The sequence below is a fragment of the Cibotium barometz genome, chromosome 60 (genome assembly GCF_041138505.1).
Source record: "Cibotium barometz isolate CiBa-2024 chromosome 60, ASM4113850v1, whole genome shotgun sequence".
Lineage (NCBI taxonomy): Eukaryota > Viridiplantae > Streptophyta > Polypodiopsida > Cyatheales > Cibotiaceae > Cibotium > Cibotium barometz.
The window spans coordinates 26,825,066-26,846,955 of NC_141105.1; the positions used below are offsets into that span (position 1 = coordinate 26,825,066).

Below are 21,890 nucleotides of genomic sequence, written 5' to 3' on the forward strand. Positions count from 1 at the left end.
GGCTACCACATATCTTTTGGGTGGAAGCTGTCATGTGTGCTTGTCATATTTTGAATCGATGTCCCACAAAGGCATTGGTATCCATTACTCCTTTTGAGGCTTGGCATGGCCGCAAGCCTTTTGTATCGCATTTTCGTATCTTTGGGTGTCTTGCATATGCACACATACCCAAAGAGTTGAGGAGGAAGCTGGATGATAAAGCCACGAAATGCATTTTTGTTGGGTATAGCCGTGAGAGCAAGGGCTACCAGTTATATGACCCACTATCCAGGAAGATATTCACTAGTCGGGATGTGATTTTTGATGAAAAATCAGAAATATACATGGCTGGTTATGAGGCAAATCAGGCTGAAAATGATGTGTTTGAAGGTCTACTACCTATGGAGTTTCATTCCACAGTTGGTGATCCAACTCATGAGGGTATAGGACAGCCAGCAAATGATGTAGGTGGTGCAGAAATTCAGCAGCAAAATGAGCTAGAAGCTGAACCAAATATGGGGCAGCAGGCACCACAGGTCAGACACATACCTAGATGGTATTTGAGGACATTACAGGACAGCCATTTAGAGGGTCCTCTTGCTTGTCGTACTCGTAGGGAGACAAGGACCAATGAGCATGCACACATCATGGATTTGAATCTGGTTATGGCAGCTAGTTTACAGGATGATGATGAGCCTGATTCATTTGTGGATGCACGAGAGAATGTGCATTGGAACAAAGCCATGCAGGATGAGCTTGATTCTATTAAAAGGAATCAAACATGGGATTTGGTTGATCTGCCCAAAGGCAAGAAAGCAATTGGTACTAAATGGGTCTATAAGTTGAAAAGACATGCAGATGGATCCATTGACAGGTACAAAGCCCGTCTAGTTGCAAAGGGCTATGCACAGAAGAAGGGCATTGATTATGAGGAGACATTTGCTCCTACATCCCGTATGTCGACACTTAGGTGTGTCATTGCATTGGCTGCACATCGTGGTTGGGTTGTTCACCAGTTGGACATAAAAACTGCATTCCTACATGGGGACCTCGAGGAGGAAGTTTATGTATTTCAGCCCATGGGCTTTGCAGAACATGGTCATGAGGGGAAAGTATGCAGGCTGAAAAAGGCCTTGTATGGTTTGAAACAAGCTCCACGAGCTTGGTATGCAAAAATAGATGCTTTCCAACTCACTCAGGGATTTGTGAACAGTCCATCAGAAGCCACTCTGTATGTAAAGAAAGAAGAGACAGATCTGCTGGTCATCAGTCTTTATGTGGATGATCTCTTGCTCATGGAATCAAATGATGACAAAATTGCAGCTTTTAAAAAGATACTCCAACAGACATTTGACATGTCTGACTTGGGGCTTGTACATTACTATTTGGGCATACAGTTTGTGCAGGATAACAGAGGCATTGGGTTGTTGCAATCACGGTATGTTGCTAAACTTCTGGAGAAGTTTAAATTTCAGGATTGCAAGCCTATTAGTACTCCTATGGAGCCTAGGATGAAACTGTCACTACAAGATGACAGTACTTCCTTTGATGCCACTACATATGCTCAGGCTGTTGGGTGCCTTATTTACTTGTGTAATACAAGGCCAGATATTCAGTATGCAGTCTCTCAGTTGAGCAGATTTATGCATAGCCCGCGGTTGTCACATTGGCAAGCTATGAAGCGTGTATCCGTTATTTGCAGGGTACCTTGTCTCTTGGATTGCTTTATCCTGAGGGGGGTGACATGCAATTATACGCTTACAGTGATTCAGATTGGGCTGGTGATTTTGATACCAGACATTCCACTAGTAGAAATTGTTTCTTTCTTGGCTCTTCATGCATTTCTTGGCTAAGCAAGAAACAGACCACAGTGGCCACTTCGTCTTGTGAGGCAGAGTACAGAGCAGCCTACACTACTACTATTGAGTGTGTTTGGCTGCGTCGTCTCATGACTGATCTGGATATTTCAATGGAGGAGCCTACACCTATCTATACTGATAGTCAGAGTGCCATTGCTGTGGCCAGGAATCCTGTGTTTCATGCTCGCACGAAACACATTGAGATTCACTATCATTTTGTTCGGGAGAGACTCCAGGCAGGAGATATCAGTCTGATCTACTGTCCTACAGATCAGAATGTGGCAGACATCTTCACCAAGGCATTACCACGTCCGAAATTTGAAGCATTCCGCAGTGCTTTGAATTTGTTTCCTTTTGGTGGATGATGTACAGTGATCACATATCACTCCAGGGGGGTTTGTTGGGTTTTATGCTGTGTATGCACCCAGAGGAGTGCTAGTGATCATCAGTAGATTACTGGGGCACTTTTTACTTCAGTTAGTGGAGGTTTTTTCCCCCAGTTTAGCTTAGTTTCACTTATATTCAGTTTATAGGTGTTTTGGTCCACCCGGCACATTTTATGGCCGGACATGTGAACACATATCTTTAGGTCACTATTATGTGGCTATTGTACTTCACTTTTTTCATCAAGCATAATACACTAAAGTCGTGTTCTCTCTCTGTTGGCCTCCACGCCTGTTTGCAGCTTCTCCAAACCCTAACCCTAACACCCCTTCTGCGTTCAGATGGAGCCCAAAGTATGCATACTCTATGGCACGGAAAGAGTGGTTGCACATGGAGGGTAGGATTCGTGCCCATCTAGCACAGCTTCGCCCTAGGACAGATAGTAATTACTCTCCGTCCAAACCCACGCCGCAGACTCTTCGAGTGGAGGGCAATTCTGATAATTCCACCTTCCACCAATTTTAATTATCCAGATTGTCTCATGGAACATTCAGGGTTTGGGAGGACCACGGTGCTTTCAAAGGTGCGGGGTCCTTAGAGAGGAGCTTCACAGAGCCGTAGTTGGTGGGCCCATTGACATTCTCCTCCTCCACGAGCATCATCTTTCCAACGGGCGTATCCGCTGTTGTGGGAAGATCCTTGGGGGCAAGAGTCGCACCTTTTGGTCCCATGCTTTTGGCCCCTCTAGGACCCAGGGTGGGGTATGCATTTCCGTCAGCAACGAGTAGCTCTTACCTACAGTGGTCGATTCTGGCACCATTGTCCCTGGGAAAGCTCAGTGAGTAATTATCAAGATTGGAGAGGACAGAGTGGAACTTCTCAACATATACGCGCCAAATGCCGCAAGCAGAGCCACTTTCTCGAGTACGGTTCGGCAATCCCTTCCACAAGTCTCTCTTGACTACTGTTTCTCTCTCAATCACTACCATGGCTCTCTATCAACCACCCTAGTTTAGCTCATTTGTCTAACCCCGAACCATCAAATGGTATCAGATCGGGTGTTTTGAGGTTTCTCTTTTTTAAGGTTTCTACATGTCTGGATTAAGAATTTTGCTTTCTACAGTTGCTCTACGACGGTGGCATGTAGCTTTGCGCCAACATTGCTGCTTATGTGTTTGTAGCTCTACACCTCTAATCCAACTACCTCTTTTCACCAGTTGCCCAACCTCAACATGGTGCACTGCCATCTCTATCAAAATCGCCCACTGTCAATTGCACATAGAGACAATCCTTCATCTGGACTGCATCCGTCACTTGGAGCCGCCCCTGTGAGAACGCTACTGCCGCTCCACCATCCACAGTCGTGTTCGCTTGCTATCTCTGCCGCTAGGCGGACTTGCCCCACTCTCGCCACCGGCCGGGCTAGCCTGAGCGAGTGGCTCCATCGATTGGGCGGGACCTTGGGGGGCACCTGGCTAAGTCGCCCGTTGGCCCTCCCTTGCGCCTCTTCAGAATGGCATTTTGCTAGCACTGTCGCCTGTGACTTTGGTTCCGCCAGCCTCCTGTTGCTACTAAAGCACCACTTCACCACCCTACTTCCAATCCACATGCTCTGCTCCGCCTCTACTCCCCAAAGGCGCCTCTTCCATCTACCTCCCTCCACCGGGCTGTGACATCTTTTCTCTCTTACTACAGGGTCCGATGATGCTGCTTCACTAGCAGCTCTTGCCTATAGCATTACTACTACTCAGTACCCCACCTCACTCATCGTTCATGTGGTGTTGTCTTCAACAAAGTCTTGCTCCAGCTCGCAACTAATGAGATCCATACCTCATCACCATTGACGAGCTGAATATCTTCTACATTCAAAACTATCATTTTTTGAGCCTCTACATGCACTATGGATCTACACATGAGCAATGTTGCTTTCAAGAAGTTCTTCGGAGCTAACTTTCCAATTACTTAATGGTACTGAAGCTTCGGGTAGTGCCCTTGGCAAAAGAGCACTATCTCACCAAAGTGGTAGTATTTGAGATGGCACAATTACTAAAATGAGTACAGCCCTCGGCATACTCGGTCCATAGCTTGTGCACACCAATATATCTGAATTAGAGCCACGTGTAAATTCTAACCCTTCTACTGCATGTATGACTTCCCCTTAATATACCATCTTACGAAGCCATACGTAAAATGAAACTGTGCCTCCAATTGACAAATCCAAGACTGCATTACTTCCCATGTTTTCTTCTTTTTTTCATCCAAAAATGAATCAGAGTCAGAAAGGGGTTCCCCAAACCCGACCTTTTGCACTCTTGGAATCTAGGGGTGTTACTATTGCGGGATGAGCCTTGGAATGTCGTGAAAGGAACATAGGAAAAACCTGAAGGTGCCCCTACATCGCCAACCATGCAAACTTGGAATGACAAGAACGACCGAGCCTTGGCACGTACAGGTCTTGGACTGGCAAACAATCTCATACATCACCTCAACTTCGACAAAACTTCAAAGGAGGTATGTGATAAGTTTGAGAATCTATTTGGGAATAAATATAACAATTCTAAAGTCTTTCTCAATCAAAAATACTACAATCTCAAAATGAACGAGCACCATTCTCTTCAAAATGAAAGAGCACCATTCTCTTCAAAATGAAAGAGCACCATAGGTTCTCTCTTGCAACAACTGGGTGCTCTAAAAGCCAACATTGACAAAGATGACAAAAAGACGGTACTCTACTTCAGCCTAGAAGAGATTGAAAGGTTCAAAGAAGTGCTATCCACACTTCCGGTATCTAGGGAGATGTTGTATGAAAACATGGTGGCCATCCTCATTGATGAGGATAGAAGACTTCAAGATCAAGCTGCTACTACCGTTGACTTAGAGAAGGGTTTCTTCACAAAACAAAGGGCAGGAACAAAAGAAAGCTCTCAAGTGCACCTTCTGTCACACAAAAGAAGGGCAAAGGAACAGGATAGGAATCATGCCAACCTGGTGGCTGAAAATGAAGATGAAGAGTTTGAAGATGCACCAAAGAAGCTAAAAACCTCTACTTCAACTCTTGAAAAATGAAGATGAAGAGTTTGAAGATGCACCAAAGATGCACCAAAGAAGCTAAAAACCTCTACTTCAACTCTTGAAAAATGCTTCACTGCCACATTCTTTGATCTATCGTTTTCAAAGATAGATAATGATTGGGCATTCTAAGTGTTAAAGACTGTCTAAGGGTTCTTTGCCCGGGATGTCCCCCGAAACATGATTATATATTTTTGTAATCACCTTGTGTTATAAAAGACTCCTGTACTTCAATTTATCCATGTTTTGAGTCAGGGGGGTAGTTTAGGATGACTGACTTATATCATGTGTGATCAAGCGCCTTATCAGGCTTGGCATGTGAGTCCTGGTGTTGGCCACTATGATCTTTTGAATCATGTGTGCAGTCATGGGCCCAAATCACCATAGATATGAAGGTCAATCTCTATAACACCACCGTAACTCCGAAGGGGGTCGGAGCCTTAGTGTGTCTACCCTGTTGTGTCTATGTGTGAACAATCCCTTAAATGGCTATTGTTCTTTTATGTGTGTGTGAACACTCACTTATGCGAGTAAGCGAGTAAGAGTGTGCGAATCCACTCTTAGAGTGGGATAATATCTAGATAATATATACTTGTTTGACATGAGCTATGATGTCACTCAGAGGAGCCTCTAAGGCTATAAAAGCATTGTACTTGCTGAAGCTTCCATCACATTAGTCGTGCAAACATATTTCTCTCTTGAGTATTGTTTCTTTCTCTCTCTATCACTAGCATGGCTCTACTACCCCTAGTTCAACTCACCTGTCTAACCTTGAACCATCACTAAGCACAACCTTGCCACACACTTTTTTTTTTTTTCCGGGAGAGAGATCCTACTAATAGTTAACATTACAACTCGCTCAACGTCCCAGCCACGCTGGTGTCGTGAGCTACAAGACCATCTACGCGGCCCTCTGAAGAGGGCGACGAGCACACTCGACCACAGAGAGCGGAGGGGCTACACTGGAGTCCTCCTGGGAAAGGCGGCCAGAACACGATCGACGCCGAAAGGGAAGCTTATGGAGAGCGCGGATGAGAGGTGCCGCCGAGGGGTCCAAGCAGGGTTTGAACCCAAGACCTTTCGGTCCTAGGCAAACACTTTACCACTTGGACTATCACCTCTTTGGCAACCTTGCCACACACTTAAACTATTAATACTATTAAACAAGATGAAATGGCACCAAAACAAAACAAGATAGCAATAATGAAACTTACATGACACTGGCAATATGGCCAAAAAGGGCCAACCCCCCTTGTTATATGATTGTATCACCAAGGATTCCTCAAGATACAAGCTTCATGAGCATCACATGCCAGATTTCCAATGACATGAATGCAATGAAAACACTTTGCAAACATGGTTTGTCGGAGTTGAATCCACAACTTTTGTCACAAAGAACCTCACTCCCCAATCCCCAATGTCTTGCCACAAGCAACTATGCTCCACTGGCATCCATACACAAGCATGTGTGTGCCAAGCTGAGCCATAGGAGACCTTAATGGTCAGGCACACGGATGTAGAGTAGGTTGTTAAAAGAACTTGGGGAAACTCTTACTGGTGCATTTGCTTAAACTAGTGGTGGAAATCAGCTTTGGGTCAAATTGTTGGTGACAGAAATGCTCAAAAGCATTTTCAACAGGTAGATATCCAAGAGATAGTAGGTGAAAAGGACATCTTGGGGCTGGACTGCAGCGAGGTAATCATTTGCCGACTGAACCATAGGTTGGAGCAGCACCCAAAAAGCATGTTTATGCACTGGTTTTGCTGAAAATTGATTTTTCAAGAGACATCAGCGGGCATAATGGTGGTCAACGGTGCTCAAGGACGCCTGGTAGTTGGCTAGGGTGTCACCATTTGGTTCACTCTTATGATTTGGACAATTTTACAAAGGATGTGAATGGGGGAGTTTTTCCAAGGTATGATGGGTTGCCAAGCAATCTGCAACTCTATTAATTATGGACTTGTTCATACATGGCTCGATTTGGTGCTTCACAAGAACTTGATGAACGATGGTACAATTGCAAAAATCAAAGCCAAAGTTTTTGAGATCATTAGAAAAAAGATTCCAAATTCACACCATATCGAATTCTCACAGGTCTCATTGTCAATATTAGAATCATTAAGCGTTCGAACGATGGATTACCAATTACTCGATTCTACGATATGGGGTGTGAGTTGCTAAAGTGTCAAACAGCACTTGATCCCAGCTCCTTACATGTTTTCAATGGTTCACCACCACCTATAATGCGCGAAACTCCTATTGGCCTCCGCCGGTTTATGAAGATCATCCCTTCTTTCTCCTACACAGGGTATGTGGATTTCATACAAGACCTGGAAGGACTATGTATGGTCAGAAGTTGAAGCAAGACCTTCATGGTGATTTATGCTGACAAGGATAGGTCTGAAATATGGTTCAAAGTCATGGATTCCAAGGATATAATCATTTATGTATTTATAGGGTTTATAAGCTTATGGTTTCAAACTTTATTAAAGTTTGGGTGGACATATTACATGTTGCGCATGCATTTATGGACAAAAGAGGGCGGCTACCTTCATGAGAAGATAAAAGCACCTTAAATTGGGCAAAACCTGGTTGTGGGCCTAAAAGAGGCATAAAATTTGTAAAAGTGACTTTGATGACATATTTAGAACTTCCAAGCCTCTAGGGGCTCTCTCTCTCTCTCTCTCTCTCTCTCTCTCTCTCTCTCATTCCTCAAGGCTCAAGAGTCAAGCCATCTTCAACCATGACATCCTCCTCACGTGCCGGGGTTTCTCATAGAAGGACAACGGGATGGACATGGTGGGAGGAGGTTAACTACACCACATCCGTTCATGGAGGCGGTTCTCGGCCATGGGTATGCAAGCTTTGCCCGTACCGGCGAACGGGTGGCGCCGACAAAGTGTGAGCCCACCTCTTGCATGAGAGTAGGCATGAGGTGAGGTTTTGCACGAATGTCACGCCCGAGAAGAGACAGGAACTTCTTGACAAGCTTAGCGTCTACGAAGCAGTCGAAGCGACAAGAAGGACACCACGAGTGGCCGTGGATCCCGCGACGATGGGGAGAGGAACTCAAGCCTCTACAATGGAGTCATGTGGTGGATCGGGATCATGCACACCATCACCTTCACCATCAAGTCGGAATGTTACTCCATCCACGACACCGGCACTCTCCGTCTCCACGGCCTCTCAATCCTTACGTGGCCCACGGCGACAATCTACACTTGGGGAGAATTGGAACCCCAAGTTGAAGGAGGAGGTGGATATGGCAGTGGCCCGCTTCTTCTTCCACGACCACATTGCCTTTCAAGCGGCTAGGTAAGTGCAATCGATCATTGCCAATTCATCATTCATGTTTTCATCATCCTAGTGCCCTTCTCATTAGTAAATTACTTTCTTGAATAGGTCGGAATACTTCAAGGTCATGGTTAAGAAGATTGGGGAGTATGGCTCAACCTATACGCCCCCCTCATCCGAGAGCTTGCGCACTACATTGCTCGAGGAGAAGCGCATTGTAGAGCAAGCGGCCGACAACACAAAGCGGCAATGGGAGAGGAACGGAGTCCCCCTCATTGTGGATGGATGGAGTGACACCCGCAAGAGAAGTATTCACGGCATGGTTGCATATTCCCGCGGAGAGATGTACTTCATCTCATCTCATGATGCATCCGGCACTGGGAAGAGCGCGGATGTGCTTGCGGCGGAGTCGGCTACCACCATGGAGATCGTTGGCCCCGAGCATGTAGTGGGCTTTGTTGCGGATTGGGAGCCTTCCAATAGGGCGGCGGGAGCTATTCTCCAAGGTATGTATGGACATGTCACGGTGTCCTTTTGTATGGCTCATTGCCTGAACAACCTCCTCAAGGACATCGGGGCATTACCATGGATCAGCCCGCTCATTGAGGAGGCCAACACCATGGTCTCCTTTGTCCTCAACCACCAAAGACTTCGGCATGAGTTCAACAAGAGGTCCTATCTCTCTCTCCTCAAATATTCCAATACCCGGTTTGCCAACAACTTTCTCATGTTGGGCCGGTTGAAGGATTGTAGCGGTGCTTTGAGGGGGCTTTTCCTTAGCGACGAGTTTGTCGCCATGCAAGAGTCCCATACAAACACTGGCCAAGAGTGTAGGCTACGGGCGGATGACGCCTCTTGGTGGGAGCGTGTGAAGACCACAGATGCTATGGTGAGGCCCATAGTCCACCTATTGAGGATTGTAGATGCTATGCAACCATGGATAGGCAAGGTCGACGAGGCCATGGATCGCATGATAGAGAAGTTGAAAGACTTCGTGCCTGACGAAGACAGATGCGAGGAGATCCATGTCTTGTGTCTAGGAAGGTGGAATTCCTACTACTCTCCATTGCATGCAGCAGCTTATGTGGTGGACCCAGAATTCCAAGGCAACAAGCAAGAGAGCGACCGAGAGGTGAGCGCTGGATGGAGGATCATCTTGGATCGTCTTGTGCCTGATGCATCGGTTAGGTGCAAGATCAGGGACCAGCTTTCGATGTACAGGTCATTTCATGGCTCCTATGGCTGTCATGATGCACAGGTTCACCGCTCCAAAGTTGGTGCTCCTCTATGGTGGGAGGACTTTGGTTCAGATGGACCGGAGCTGCAACAGCTTGCCATCCACATACTTAGCCAGGCCGTCAGCTCCTCTTGCTTGGAGCAACTTTGGAGTACCTACAGCCACATTACCTCTAGGAAGAGGAACCGACTCGGGGTAGAGCGTGCCAATGACCTTGTCTTCGTCAGCGCGAACTTGCGAATGCTTTGCAAGAGCGTGACCAAGAGGGCAGATTCCTTCACCGAGTGGGAGATGAGTCAACAAGAAGAGCAACAAGAGGATGAGGTGCAGGAGCAGCATGCCAGTGAGGATGAGACTGAGGATGAGCTTGATGCTTCTTTGGCACAAGCTACCCATGACCATGAGGCGAGCACTTCACGTGGATGATCATTCATGGATCATGATTCATGGGCCTTACTACTTAGCTCTAGCCTCTAGCCTCTAGTCTTCAGCACTTTTTTGTCATTGACTCATTTGAGTCCGTCCATGTATTCTGCCTCCTTAAAACTTAGTCCTGACTCCTGAGTCATGACTCATTTTGTATCTACTTAATTATTAATATGACTCAAAAGCTTACCATTTTAGTATAAATTTGTGCTCATTTTGATGTACTTCCAAAGTAGAATAAGTGTAGAGTAGAAAAATTTTAAAAAAAAGTATTTTTTGAGTGCCGTTCCCTCCCCGTCCCCGTTCCCTACTCCCCCGTCCCGTCCCCGTCCCCGTCCCCCGTCCCTTGTGACTATGAAGCAAAGGAATCTGCTCAAATCCCTACCGTGTCTTATGCACATACTTTCAACTCACATCTAGTAAAGAATATAATCATGAAGGGAAGGGGAGGAAAAGAAAAGGGGGGCCGGCGGAAAAAGGGGCGAAAGGGGGGGGGGTTGTCCTTGTGAGAAATCTGTATTACTGCTGTAAATATGAAAACAGCAAATAAAACAGAATATATGTGGACAATGGACAGTAGACTGCAAATGATCAAGAGCCTGAATATCAATGAAGGTACAGCACGAGGGAGGCCCATGAGTGCTAGTATATACAAGTCAGGGCTCAAATCAGAGATGAAATGATGTGGGAATGAGGCACCTATTTATATAGGTCCTCATGAGCTGGTCGGCCAGGTCCTACATGCCGACCTGGACAAAAATCTATAAAATGCTGAAAAATGCTAGAAAGGCACCTAAAAATGGTGCAAAATTAGCAAATAAAATTGCAGTGCACGGCCTCATAAATGGGCCAGATACAAGCATGCAGGGAGTCCATCTGGGGATGAACAATATTTCTAACACCTCCTCTTCAGCACCAGATGGGTGGACCAACACCGGCACGCTGAAGCAAGACCTCCAAAGAAACACGAGGGAGCGGTTTGGTGAAGGGGTCTGCAAGGTTGTCCTTGGTAGAACAATACACTGAGAGAAGAAGACCAAGTTCAATCCAGTCTCGAACAAAATGATAATGCACTTCGATATATTTGGATCGACCACGAATCACCAGGTTATGTGCCAAAGCAATAGCACTCCGGGAATCCGAGAAAATTGTAACAAGAGAATCCTGTGCACAACATAAATGTTCCAGAACCTGATGAATCCACAAAGCTTCAATCGTGGAGAGAAGGTAGGACTTACACTCAACCTCAATAGATGATGTAGGATCAGTCCTCTATTTTTGAGACTTCCAAGAAACCATTCTAGATCCAAGCAAAAAACAATATCTAGAAGTAGGTCGCCGAGAATCAACACAACCAGCCCAATTAGCATCCGTGAATCCCACCAAATCAAAACCACTGGAATAAGTGATACCATAACTGGATGTGCCACGAAGATACCGAAGAACCCGCAAAGCAACTTGCCAGTGAGACTGTCGAGCTGCAAAGGAGAACTGACTGAGAATAATCAAGGCATAAGAGATATCCGGACTGAGGTAGAGCAATGAACCAACCAACTCCCAATACTCAATAGAATCAGAATCATCTTCCTTTGAAAGCTTGGAACTAGGATCCATGGGACAAGAGAGTGGAGTACAATCTATTAAACCATAAAGAGAAAGCAATTTGCGCACATACTTCTCTTGAGGAATGAAAATCCAAATATCGCGGAGCCATACTTCAAGACCAAGAAAGTAATGAAGTAATCCAAGATCAGTCATCTCAAACTGCTGTGAAAGCTGAGCCTGAACATGAGTGACCAACTAAGAAGCAGATTCTATATAAGAAAGAGATCATCCACATATAGCACAATGATACAGATATCACCATCAGAGAGAAAGACATAAAGGTTTGAATCTGGACAAGCTCTCTCAAAGCCAAGTGAAATCAAAGAAGGCATCAATCTTCTAATACCAAGCACGGGGTGCCCGTTTGAGACCATATAGAGCCTTCCACTATAAATAAACATGATCCGTGTGTCCCTGAATCTCAAATCCTGGAGGTTGCTCAACATATATCTCCTCCTCTAAATCTCCGTTCAGAAAAGCAAATTTAGCATCCATCTGAAAGACAGGCCATCCAAAATGAGTAACCAAGGCTATAAAAATCTAAATGGTGGTATACCTGGCTGTAGGTGCAAATGTCTCATCAAAGTTCTCGCCAGCTTTCTGAGCATAACCACGAGCAACAAGGCGAGCTTTGTACTTATCCAAACTAGCATCAGAATGAAACTTGACTTTGAAAATCCATTTGACACCCGATGACCTTCCGATGTAATGGGCGTGGAACTAACTGTTAACAATCATCTCTTGTCTATACCATATTACTCAGTGAGAGCCTTTGTTGTGGGTGTGCCCGCCCAAGAGTTCTCCCCATTTTTTCCGTGTTCTTCCTTGTTTTTTGGTCATGGGGCTGTCTAGTTTTGGCCGACTTGTCTCTATGCTAGCCGACTCCAGTTTTTGTCTTGGCCAACTGACATATTGCTAGCCGATTGGGTTTTTCCAAGTCGTGAGCATATCTGGGGGCTGTCGGCCCAATTGCTATTGGCCGACTGCATGCCCTGGATAGTATATAAGCTGGCTGCCCCCCCACACCAGTTTTTGTACCGGATCTTGTGGCTTCTCTCTCTCTACACTTCTGTGTTTTCTTTCTCACAGCAATTGTCTCATTTTCCGTTGTGCATTCCGACATGGTATCAGAGCCCCAAGTAACTTGAAGCTTGGAGACAGTGAAAGCTTGAGGGTTTGTTGTTTTTTGGTGCTGATTGGACATTTCTTGGGCTGTTCGGGACTTGGAGAACCGGTAGAAGGCGTCCATCACCGTTGGACAACCACATTGCATAGTGTTTGCAGCCTCTTCTTCATTTTTTTCCCCACCCACTCTCCCTTCACAAGACCTTGTGAACCCTTGAGATCGCAGATTTGCTTGAGATGGCTGAGAAGCATGTAAAGATCCCCAATCTCCCCACATTCCCGGTGGATCAATAGTTGGACGGGACCAACTATGGCATTTGGAAGGTAATGATGGAGTCTGTCTTGGAGTCTTATGACTTGGCTAATTTCATTGTGGTTGGTGTTCCACGACCAGAGTTAGAGGACGGGGAGCTTTTACCATCTACTAGGAAAGAACGGGAGGTTCAGGCACAGTTATGGGATCATGTCAATGCCCGTGTGCGTTCTTTCATCTTCCTTAATTGCACACCCAAGTGATTAAGCATATCAAACACATGACGCTGGCCAAAGAGATTTGGCAGCACTTGGCTTCTCTGTATAACAGGGTATCACCCATGAAGCGGATTTCCTTGGAAGTGCAGATGCAAGTGATGAATCCTGCAAAGTCTTCGACGATGTGGGAGCACATCAACAAACTCCAGGCTCTTCATCAGGAGGTTCAAGCTGGGAAGGAGATATCTTCAGAGGACATGGCCATCACTTTGCTATCTCATCTGACCTCGCAATATTCAACTTTCTATCTCTTTGATCACCACTGGGAGGCTCGGCACCATCACATGGCTTCCAGACACATGACTCCTCGAGAGTTATTACAAGATCTTCAAAGTCACACAGGTCACATCCTTATTGGTGACAAGTCCACTATCCCTATTCACAGTGAGGACAAGTTGGAGATCGGTCCCGATTGGCAGAGAGGGGAAGTATTCCTCCCAGGTTCTTTATGTCCCATCCCATGGTTTTCATCTTTTGTAAGTGCATGAGGTTTGCAACACTAGCATACGGGTGGAGTTTGATAAGCATTTTGTTGCTCTCTAGGACAAAGCAACACACCAAGTTGTTTGGGAGACAAAGTGGAGAATGGGATCTACAAACTCTCAATACTCTCTCTGACAGGTTCTCAGTTAGGTGATTTGTGACAGTTTCGTTATGACCACTAGAATGTGGATATACTACAGCGGGCTTTCCGGGACCATATTTGCTAGATGTTGGCAGTAGGCAAGGACATTCCAGTTCTTGTTTTGGCACCTAAAAATGGTCCAAAAATAGCAGATAAAATATAAAATGCAAGGCCTCATAAATGGGCCAGATACAAGCATGCAGGGAGTCCATCTGGGGGGATGAATAATATTTCCAACAGTCCTGGCCATTAGGATCCAACACCATGTCGATTGTGAGTGATGAATCATTATGTATACATGTATAAAGTGTAATCTATTCAAAAACCATTTGATTTGTGTATCATTAATTCGCTTCTGTCAAACTCTACCGCCATTCTGTTTCATGCAATGTTCACCTTTTATGTATCATTAATTTGCTTTTGCCAAAGCGGCCCTTCCAAGAAACCACCCTCCATCCTTGCATTTCCTTCACCTAGGTTGGCACCAGCATGCCTGGCTGTGAATGAAAGTGAACGCAAGATGCAATCAGGAATGTACTCCTCGCAGCTTTGCACAACCTTGCACATGATCTTAACTTTGCAGGTGTTGCGTGATCATGAGTTGAGGCCGCATCAACTTGGCGCCTCTCTTGAGTGACAGCTTCCCATGCCTTGGGGGAGGTTTGCAAAAGAAATATGCAACTGAAAAAGCAAGTAGATTGCTGTGGAACCTGATACTAATCATTGAGAGGTTTTGCAAATCCCTTTGAATAAAAACACATGTTAAAGCATGAGCTAACTAAGATATTGTCAGGCAGAACTCTGCCTTGGGCCACAAATTAAGCAGAGTCTGTACATAAACACACGAGGCAAGATGTCAACATAGTGCATTTGTTGCCAAGATGTTATTGGGTGGGCTGCTGCGTAGAACAGCAATGTTTAAAGACATCAAAGCAGTACAAATGCAACATAATCTGCTATTATAGAGAAATTCATGAGAAAGGACATCAACAAAGATCAAATGATGCATGAGCTAACCAAGATATTGTCAGGCGGAACGCCACACCGGGAGATGAGATGGACGACACGATGTGTCAAGACCCGGGTCTTTCCAGAGCCAGGGCCTGCAACCACACGGACGCAGGTGTCTTTAGTTTCCACTGCGTGCAGCTGCTCCTTGCTAAGCGAATCCTTGGAAGAGACAGTGGGAATTTGGACCTCAGAAGGGGCAGCTTTCTCCAACAGGGAGCATACACAACTTGATTGTTGCCTATGGTGCCGCAGCTGCAAGGGTTTTAATCTGTGGATGCGGGGTATGTCAAGAAACCTACGGTATGGCAAGGACGGCCTATTGCAGTTAAATGAAGTGGATACAAGGCCCCATGTCCAACGTTGGTAGAGAGCCTGGCTGGGAGAAAGAATCAACCATGGCTGCAACATCCTTGTCTGCTAGGGTAAGTGCAACCCTCACCATACAGTGTTTGCATTCTCTTCTTGTGCCATCTCTGTTGTTACCGAGCAACTGAAAACCCTAATTTGCTCTGGCCCCTTCTTCTTTAGAACCACTTCGTCCTCGCCAAATCCCCGTGTGTCCACTAGCTCCGTGTGTGCGTGCGTTGGTTTTCTTCGCCACCCTTACACCCTTTCTTAGACTATGATTTCTTTCAACCAAAATGTTCAAGATTCTTTTCATATGTAAAAATTCCTCTACAAAAATTTGATTAATGATCGTTCTTTTAATACAAGATAGATTAGCAATTTCCAACCCAGTCACATTCCTTTGTTCAACTTGGTTTCCGCCCTACTTGATGTAAATTTTTGATGCAATTGACCAAAGCAAAAAGGTCGCATGTGAGTGAACTCCTTGGCATAAGCTTTACACCTTTCTAATAATAACTCCTCTCGTCTCATCAAATGGGCATAGCCCAAGTGGTTACAGTTCTTTGGTAGGTCCTGCATTCAAGCCCCATGAACTGCAACTTGCCATTGTCCTCTTCTCAGATGGCCTTCGCTCAATCAACCCCTTGAGGCTAGAACCATTTTTAAAGTGCAGACATCTATGATGTTTTGTGGACTAGAAAACTACCACCTCAAGTTTGAAACTTTTCCACCACCCTCATCTGAACCTAGCCTAAGACCATGGGAAAAGGCCCTTAGCATTCTTAACTTTCTATCAAGCAAGAAGATTCAAAGTTAGGTCTTGGTTTACCATCACAATATATTTGTGGTTTTTTCCTTTTTAGTTGAGAATGAAAGCTAGCAAAAACATGTGGTAAGGTTGAGGCTTCAATTTGTCTTTATGATAAAGGAACATGGAAAGAATAACACTTAGGGGACAAACCACAAGTGGCTCATGGAGCAGAGTTGAGGATTAGTGTGCAGCAACAAATGTGCAACAAAACAACAACCCAATCTCATTCAAAAGGAGGTTAGACCTTATCACATTCTAAATTTTTGATGTTAAGGAGTGAAGGCATGCTTTGATTGAATAGTGATGCGTAAACCTTATTACATATAATGCAAGTGCTTTGAATGCACTTTAAAACACTTTTCCATGGAAACAAAAAAGATAAGGAATCTCCATCATTGCTTAGTTGTAGCCATGCAATTATAGTCATTCTTTACCCATTTCTAGTGCTTGTCACATTTAAGTGTTGTTATATGCACATTATGTGTGCATATAATAGGAGGCTAACCCACATTAGGCTTGTGAGCATGGGAGCATGGGAACAAGCTCTAGTGGAGCATGGGTTAGGACATCCAAGGGTCACACATGGAAAATGGAGAGTCAAGAGTCACTTGAGGGCCCTCCTATATAATAGGGGCATGGGGCACACTCAAGGGAGGCTTGGGGGCTTGGAGGCCAAGGCTATGTTATCTCTCTTGTGTAGAAGATCATATCTACTCACCTACCATTTCACATTATAGCTACATGCTATCGGATTGGAGTTATACCTCTTGATGGTATGGGACATCAAGGTAGAGGTATGATGTATGTCATTATTATTCATGTGTGCATCCCTTGGGCTCAGGGGTGGTCGGGTGGATGAGTTTATGCCCGATTTATGCATAACAATTATCTAGAGAGATCTGAGGGTTTTAACAGTGGTATCAGAGCAATCTCTAGTTAATTGTTGTTGATTTTTCTTTTTTATTATAATTTTTGGTATTTTTTTGAAGTAAATTTTAATATTTACTAATAAAAATGTTATTTTGTTGATTTGTGTTTATGATTTGCACATGGATCGTCGATATGGCGATTGGAACGCATGTTACTACTATTCAATGAATGAATCAATGTTGTGGGGGAATTCCATGAGTTTAATGCTATTTTTTTCTAATTTTTTGTGGTTTAAAATAAGCATTAATGAAGATTTTTATAAAATTACCACATATTTTACTGTGGATATTTTTGGTAGAATGGATTCCCTAAATTTTTAAAATTTTAAGAAATTTTTTCCTAATTTTTAGAAATTTTTTGAGCATTTTTATAAATAAAAATGTATTTTTAATACATTTTTGCGGGTTTTTCCGCGCGGGTATGCGATCAAATTTCTGCAGATTTTTTGTTGAAATACAGTAGGGGGCAGCTCTATTTTCCTCCCGCTCATGTGAACTCCTTTTAAAAGGGATTTTTTAAAATTGATTAAGCTTTAATCATAATTAATTGATAATTATGATTAGGAGTGGTTTAATTAAATCAAAATATTAATCAAGTTTTAATGCAGGCGAAAAACGATCCCCCCCCCCATAAAAAAAATTTTACATAAGCTTTTAACTAAAGCTTATTGAAGTTGGTTTTATTTTTATTTTTATTTTAAAAAAATGAGTTTTTTATTTACAAAAAAAAAGAGCTTTGGAATTTTTTCAAAAAAGCTTGGAAAAAAAAAGCCTAAAAACTATGAGAAATTATGAGATTTGAGAAAAAAATTTCTCTCAAATTTCTGAAATTTTTCCCTTAAAACCTTTGGCTTTCCGCATTCCTGGGAAACCTTTTGGCTTTCCGAGTTTCGGGAAATATTTTGACCTTCCGTATTCTGGAAACTTTTGACCTTTCACATTCCGATTTTTTTTTTTGTCTTTTCATTTTCCCAAAACTGTTGGCTTTCCGTATTCTGGGAAAACCATTGGAATTTCGAAATTTTTTGACCGTTTGTAATACGTTCGGGGTAATTAAAAAATTTTAAAAATTCTTGAAAATTAGTGGAAAACTAGACAAAGGTTATTTTAAATTTCTGGAAAATGTGGGGTTGGTGTTTGGCATGTGGTGTGTCCATTCGGGCGCCCGTGACCATTCAAATTCCTTTAAAAAAATATTTTTGACCCAAAAAAATAAAAAATCCCTTAAAATTATAAATTTTCATTGGATTTGAGAATTGTCGGGCGGAATTGGAAATTTCATGAACGATGGGATTCTCAGGAAAAATTAGGAATATTCTAGAAATTATTTCTAAAAATCCTAGAAATCGATATTTTTAAAATATCAATGGTATTTTGATAAATTTAATTGCTAAATTTTTTTTGGAAAAATATAGGTTTGGAATGCCATTAGATAGGTTTGGTGGAATTCAAAATTATCGTATTTTGAGACCCTAAAAAATTAGGAAAAAATCATGATAATTCTTTTTCTCAAGAATTTAATATTTTCGAGGGTTATTTAATGTTGAAGTATGTTTTCTCGTGCTGACATTAGATAGATGCGGGTTATTCGCATAGTATTAATACGATTGTACCTCGTATTAGTAGTTATTTTTATATGGATTAATTCTAAACGATGTTTTCATGATTTTTTACCATTGTTTAACCATTCTTTTTGGACATGTTCCTTAATTTCTTTTGATGGCTTTAATTTGTATTCAAAGTGTGTTTCACCTTTGACACTTTTCCATGATATTTTATTTTGCACTTATTTAAGTGTGGTTTGTGCTTAATTTTTTAAGCCTAAGACAAATTCTATCATGGGTTAGTTGATCGGTTTGTTTTGGTGGATTTTATTGGATGTTTTTCAAGTTTTATTTGGACTCATCAGGTTCTGCCTAGATCACTTGTATCTAGGGGTTTTTTAATGAGTGCTACACGCATGTGTTTCACTTTCTTACTTTGGAGTTTTGCTTGAATGACACAATGTTCATATACTCCGAATTGATGAGTTGGCCACCAATTTTAATGCTTCTTTTGGCATGATTAATGACCATTAGATGGCATGCATTGATTTTTATGATCAACTATGGTTTTCATGGATTTGAGGAGTTTCTATACTTTTATCCATGGTTTTATAAGGATGTTTTGATCTTTTGGATAATATCATGTGCTTTGAAGGTAGCATTTGCCTTCGTTTTTTACACGTAATTTTGGACTATGTTCCTTGTACTCTTGTACTACATATTCCAACTTGGATACCTAGTTGCTTATATATCTAGGTGAGTTATTTTTCTACCCTTTCCTAACTTTATTGTGTGTTGGGTAGTTATCATTAGAAAGGCGCCAATAATTTAATTTCTTTTCTAATGATGTACTCGAAAAGAGTTATTCCTTATGTGGTCTCACTAATATAGAGATAGATTTTAGTATGTGAAAGTCTGGGATAAGGCCATCTTATTCCTTTTATATAGGATTTTATTCATATTTCCTAGATGGCATACTAGGAAGTTTCAAATTGTTAAGGTATGTATGGATAGTATCATGGTGGTATGGGACGCTAGTGATCCCTCACATATATTATCTTATGGGATAATTTGGTCTTAAGATTGTTGCTTTGCTTACATCACTTAGCATGTTGACCTCAACATTCAAAGACAATCTCATTTTCTAAATTCACTAGAAGTTATTATGTGGACATTCTCTAGATAAACTTCTTTTATCTATAGCCTACATGTTTTGATGAGTGTAATCTCGTCGGCATTTTCACTTATTGAAATCTCTTTCTTGAGAGTTCAATGCGTTTATCTTGTTGTGTTCGGATAAGGAAATTTGGATTCTTTCTTTGTTGGCATTTCTTTCTCTAGCTCCGTACTTTAGGTGTGATTTATAGAGTCAACCTGATAGTTCACGAATGGACATATGTGACTCATCAAGATGTTGATGACTCTCTATGTTGATATGGGTAACTTGGGACACCGATAATTCCATGAGCAGATGTGGGGTACATCGGGCCGCCGATGGATACCTCGTTCCTGTTGTGTTATAATGCCATGTTTTCCTACTTTATTCCGAATGGTTTACAACGCGGAAACTACTTTGAGTATGAGTTCCTTTGATCATCCGCAGTCTGATGGGTAAACAAAGCGTATGAATTAGATTGTAGAGAATATGCTTCGTGCAGATGTCTTTGGAAAAGCATCAAATTGGAAAAAATATCTTCCAATGATGGAATTTGCCTATAACAGTTTTAAACATACGGCTATTTGTTTTAGTCCGTGCATACTTATGTATGGGTATCAACCCAAGGCATCTATTGATGTCAGTCTTAAGGACATTGAGCTTGATGTATCGAGGGATTTCTTGCGTGATATGTAGGAACTGCTGACCGAAGCTCAGGATTCTATCACTCAGGAGTGCTCAAGATAGAGTACAATTTTATGCTGATAGGTGACGCTCATCTCGGTCTTTTGAACCAGGAGCATTAGTTTATTTTTAATGTTCCTAAAGATTCTCAAACTTTGTCAATAGGAAAATGCTCGAATTTATCTTCTAGATATTGTGGTCTATTTCGATTTATATCGGATTGGCACGGTTGTGTTTGAACTTAAACTACCTCCACATGTTAGAGTTCATCCAGTCTTTCATATTAATAGATTGAAAGGAAAACTGGGAGGTGAGGATAACACAGTTACTCCTCAAGAGCTCGTCGAAGTCGAAGAATTATCCTATGTTCCACATGAACCTGATAAGATACTTGAATTCAGGGAAAGGAAACTTTGTAGTTGGCTAATTCCTAAGGTTAAAATTAGGTGGAAAGATAGGGAAATAGAGGATTCGACTTGGGAGTCAGTTGATTATGTTCAGTGCAGTTCTCCTTCTTTTCATTGCAAGAGTGCAATGTTTTGAGAGAGGGGAAGTATGTTATATGCACATTATGTGTAGATATACTAGGAGGCTAACCCACATTAGGCTTGTGAGCATGGGAGCATGGGAACAAGCTCTAGTGGAGCATGGGTTAGGACTAACCTTAAGGGTTAATGTTAGGGTCAGGCATCCAAGGGTCACACCTGGGAAATGGAGAGTCAAGAGTCACTTGAGGGTCCTCCTATATAATAGAGACATGGGGCACACTCAAGGGAGGCTTGGGGGCTTGGAGACTAAGGCTATGTTATCTCTCTTGTGTAGAGGATCATATCTACTCACCTACCATTTCACACTATAGCTACATGCTATTGGATTGGAGTTATACCTCTTGATGGTATGGGGCATCAAGGTAGAGGTATGATGTATTTCATTATTATTCATGTGTGCATCCCTTGGGCTCGGGGTGGTTGGGTGGATGAGTTTATGCCTGATTTATGCATGTTTATGCATAACAATTATCTAGAGAGATCTTAGGGTTTTAACAAGTGTGTAGATACCTTTTTTGTAACAAACAATAGTAATAAACTCTTAATAACTTAGTTGGCATAGTTATTATACCTTAGCTAACAATGGTGTACTTCATTAAGGTTATATATTATAAACCATAACATTGATGTATCATTTCATGCAACAACTACGAGTCAATCTCACTAATGGAAGAAGTAATCAATTTAACACATGTTAATAAAATATAGAAATTAAAGGGGTTAA

At 42.7% G+C, this 21,890-nt stretch overlaps 1 protein-coding gene across 1 annotated transcript in view; it reads right to left on the reverse strand.

Annotated features, from left to right (window-relative positions):
• LOC147605183 (uncharacterized) overlaps positions 1–15,811 on the reverse strand; it is a 72,880-nt gene extending 57,069 nt beyond the window's left edge. The window contains exon 1 of the mRNA XM_086794271.1: positions 15,153–15,811. Coding sequence (XP_086650397.1) covers positions 15,153–15,554 — 402 coding nt within the window. The 5' untranslated portion in view covers positions 15,555–15,811. The remainder of the gene's footprint in view (positions 1–15,152) is intronic.
• Positions 15,812–21,890: the final 6,079 nt, after the last annotated feature.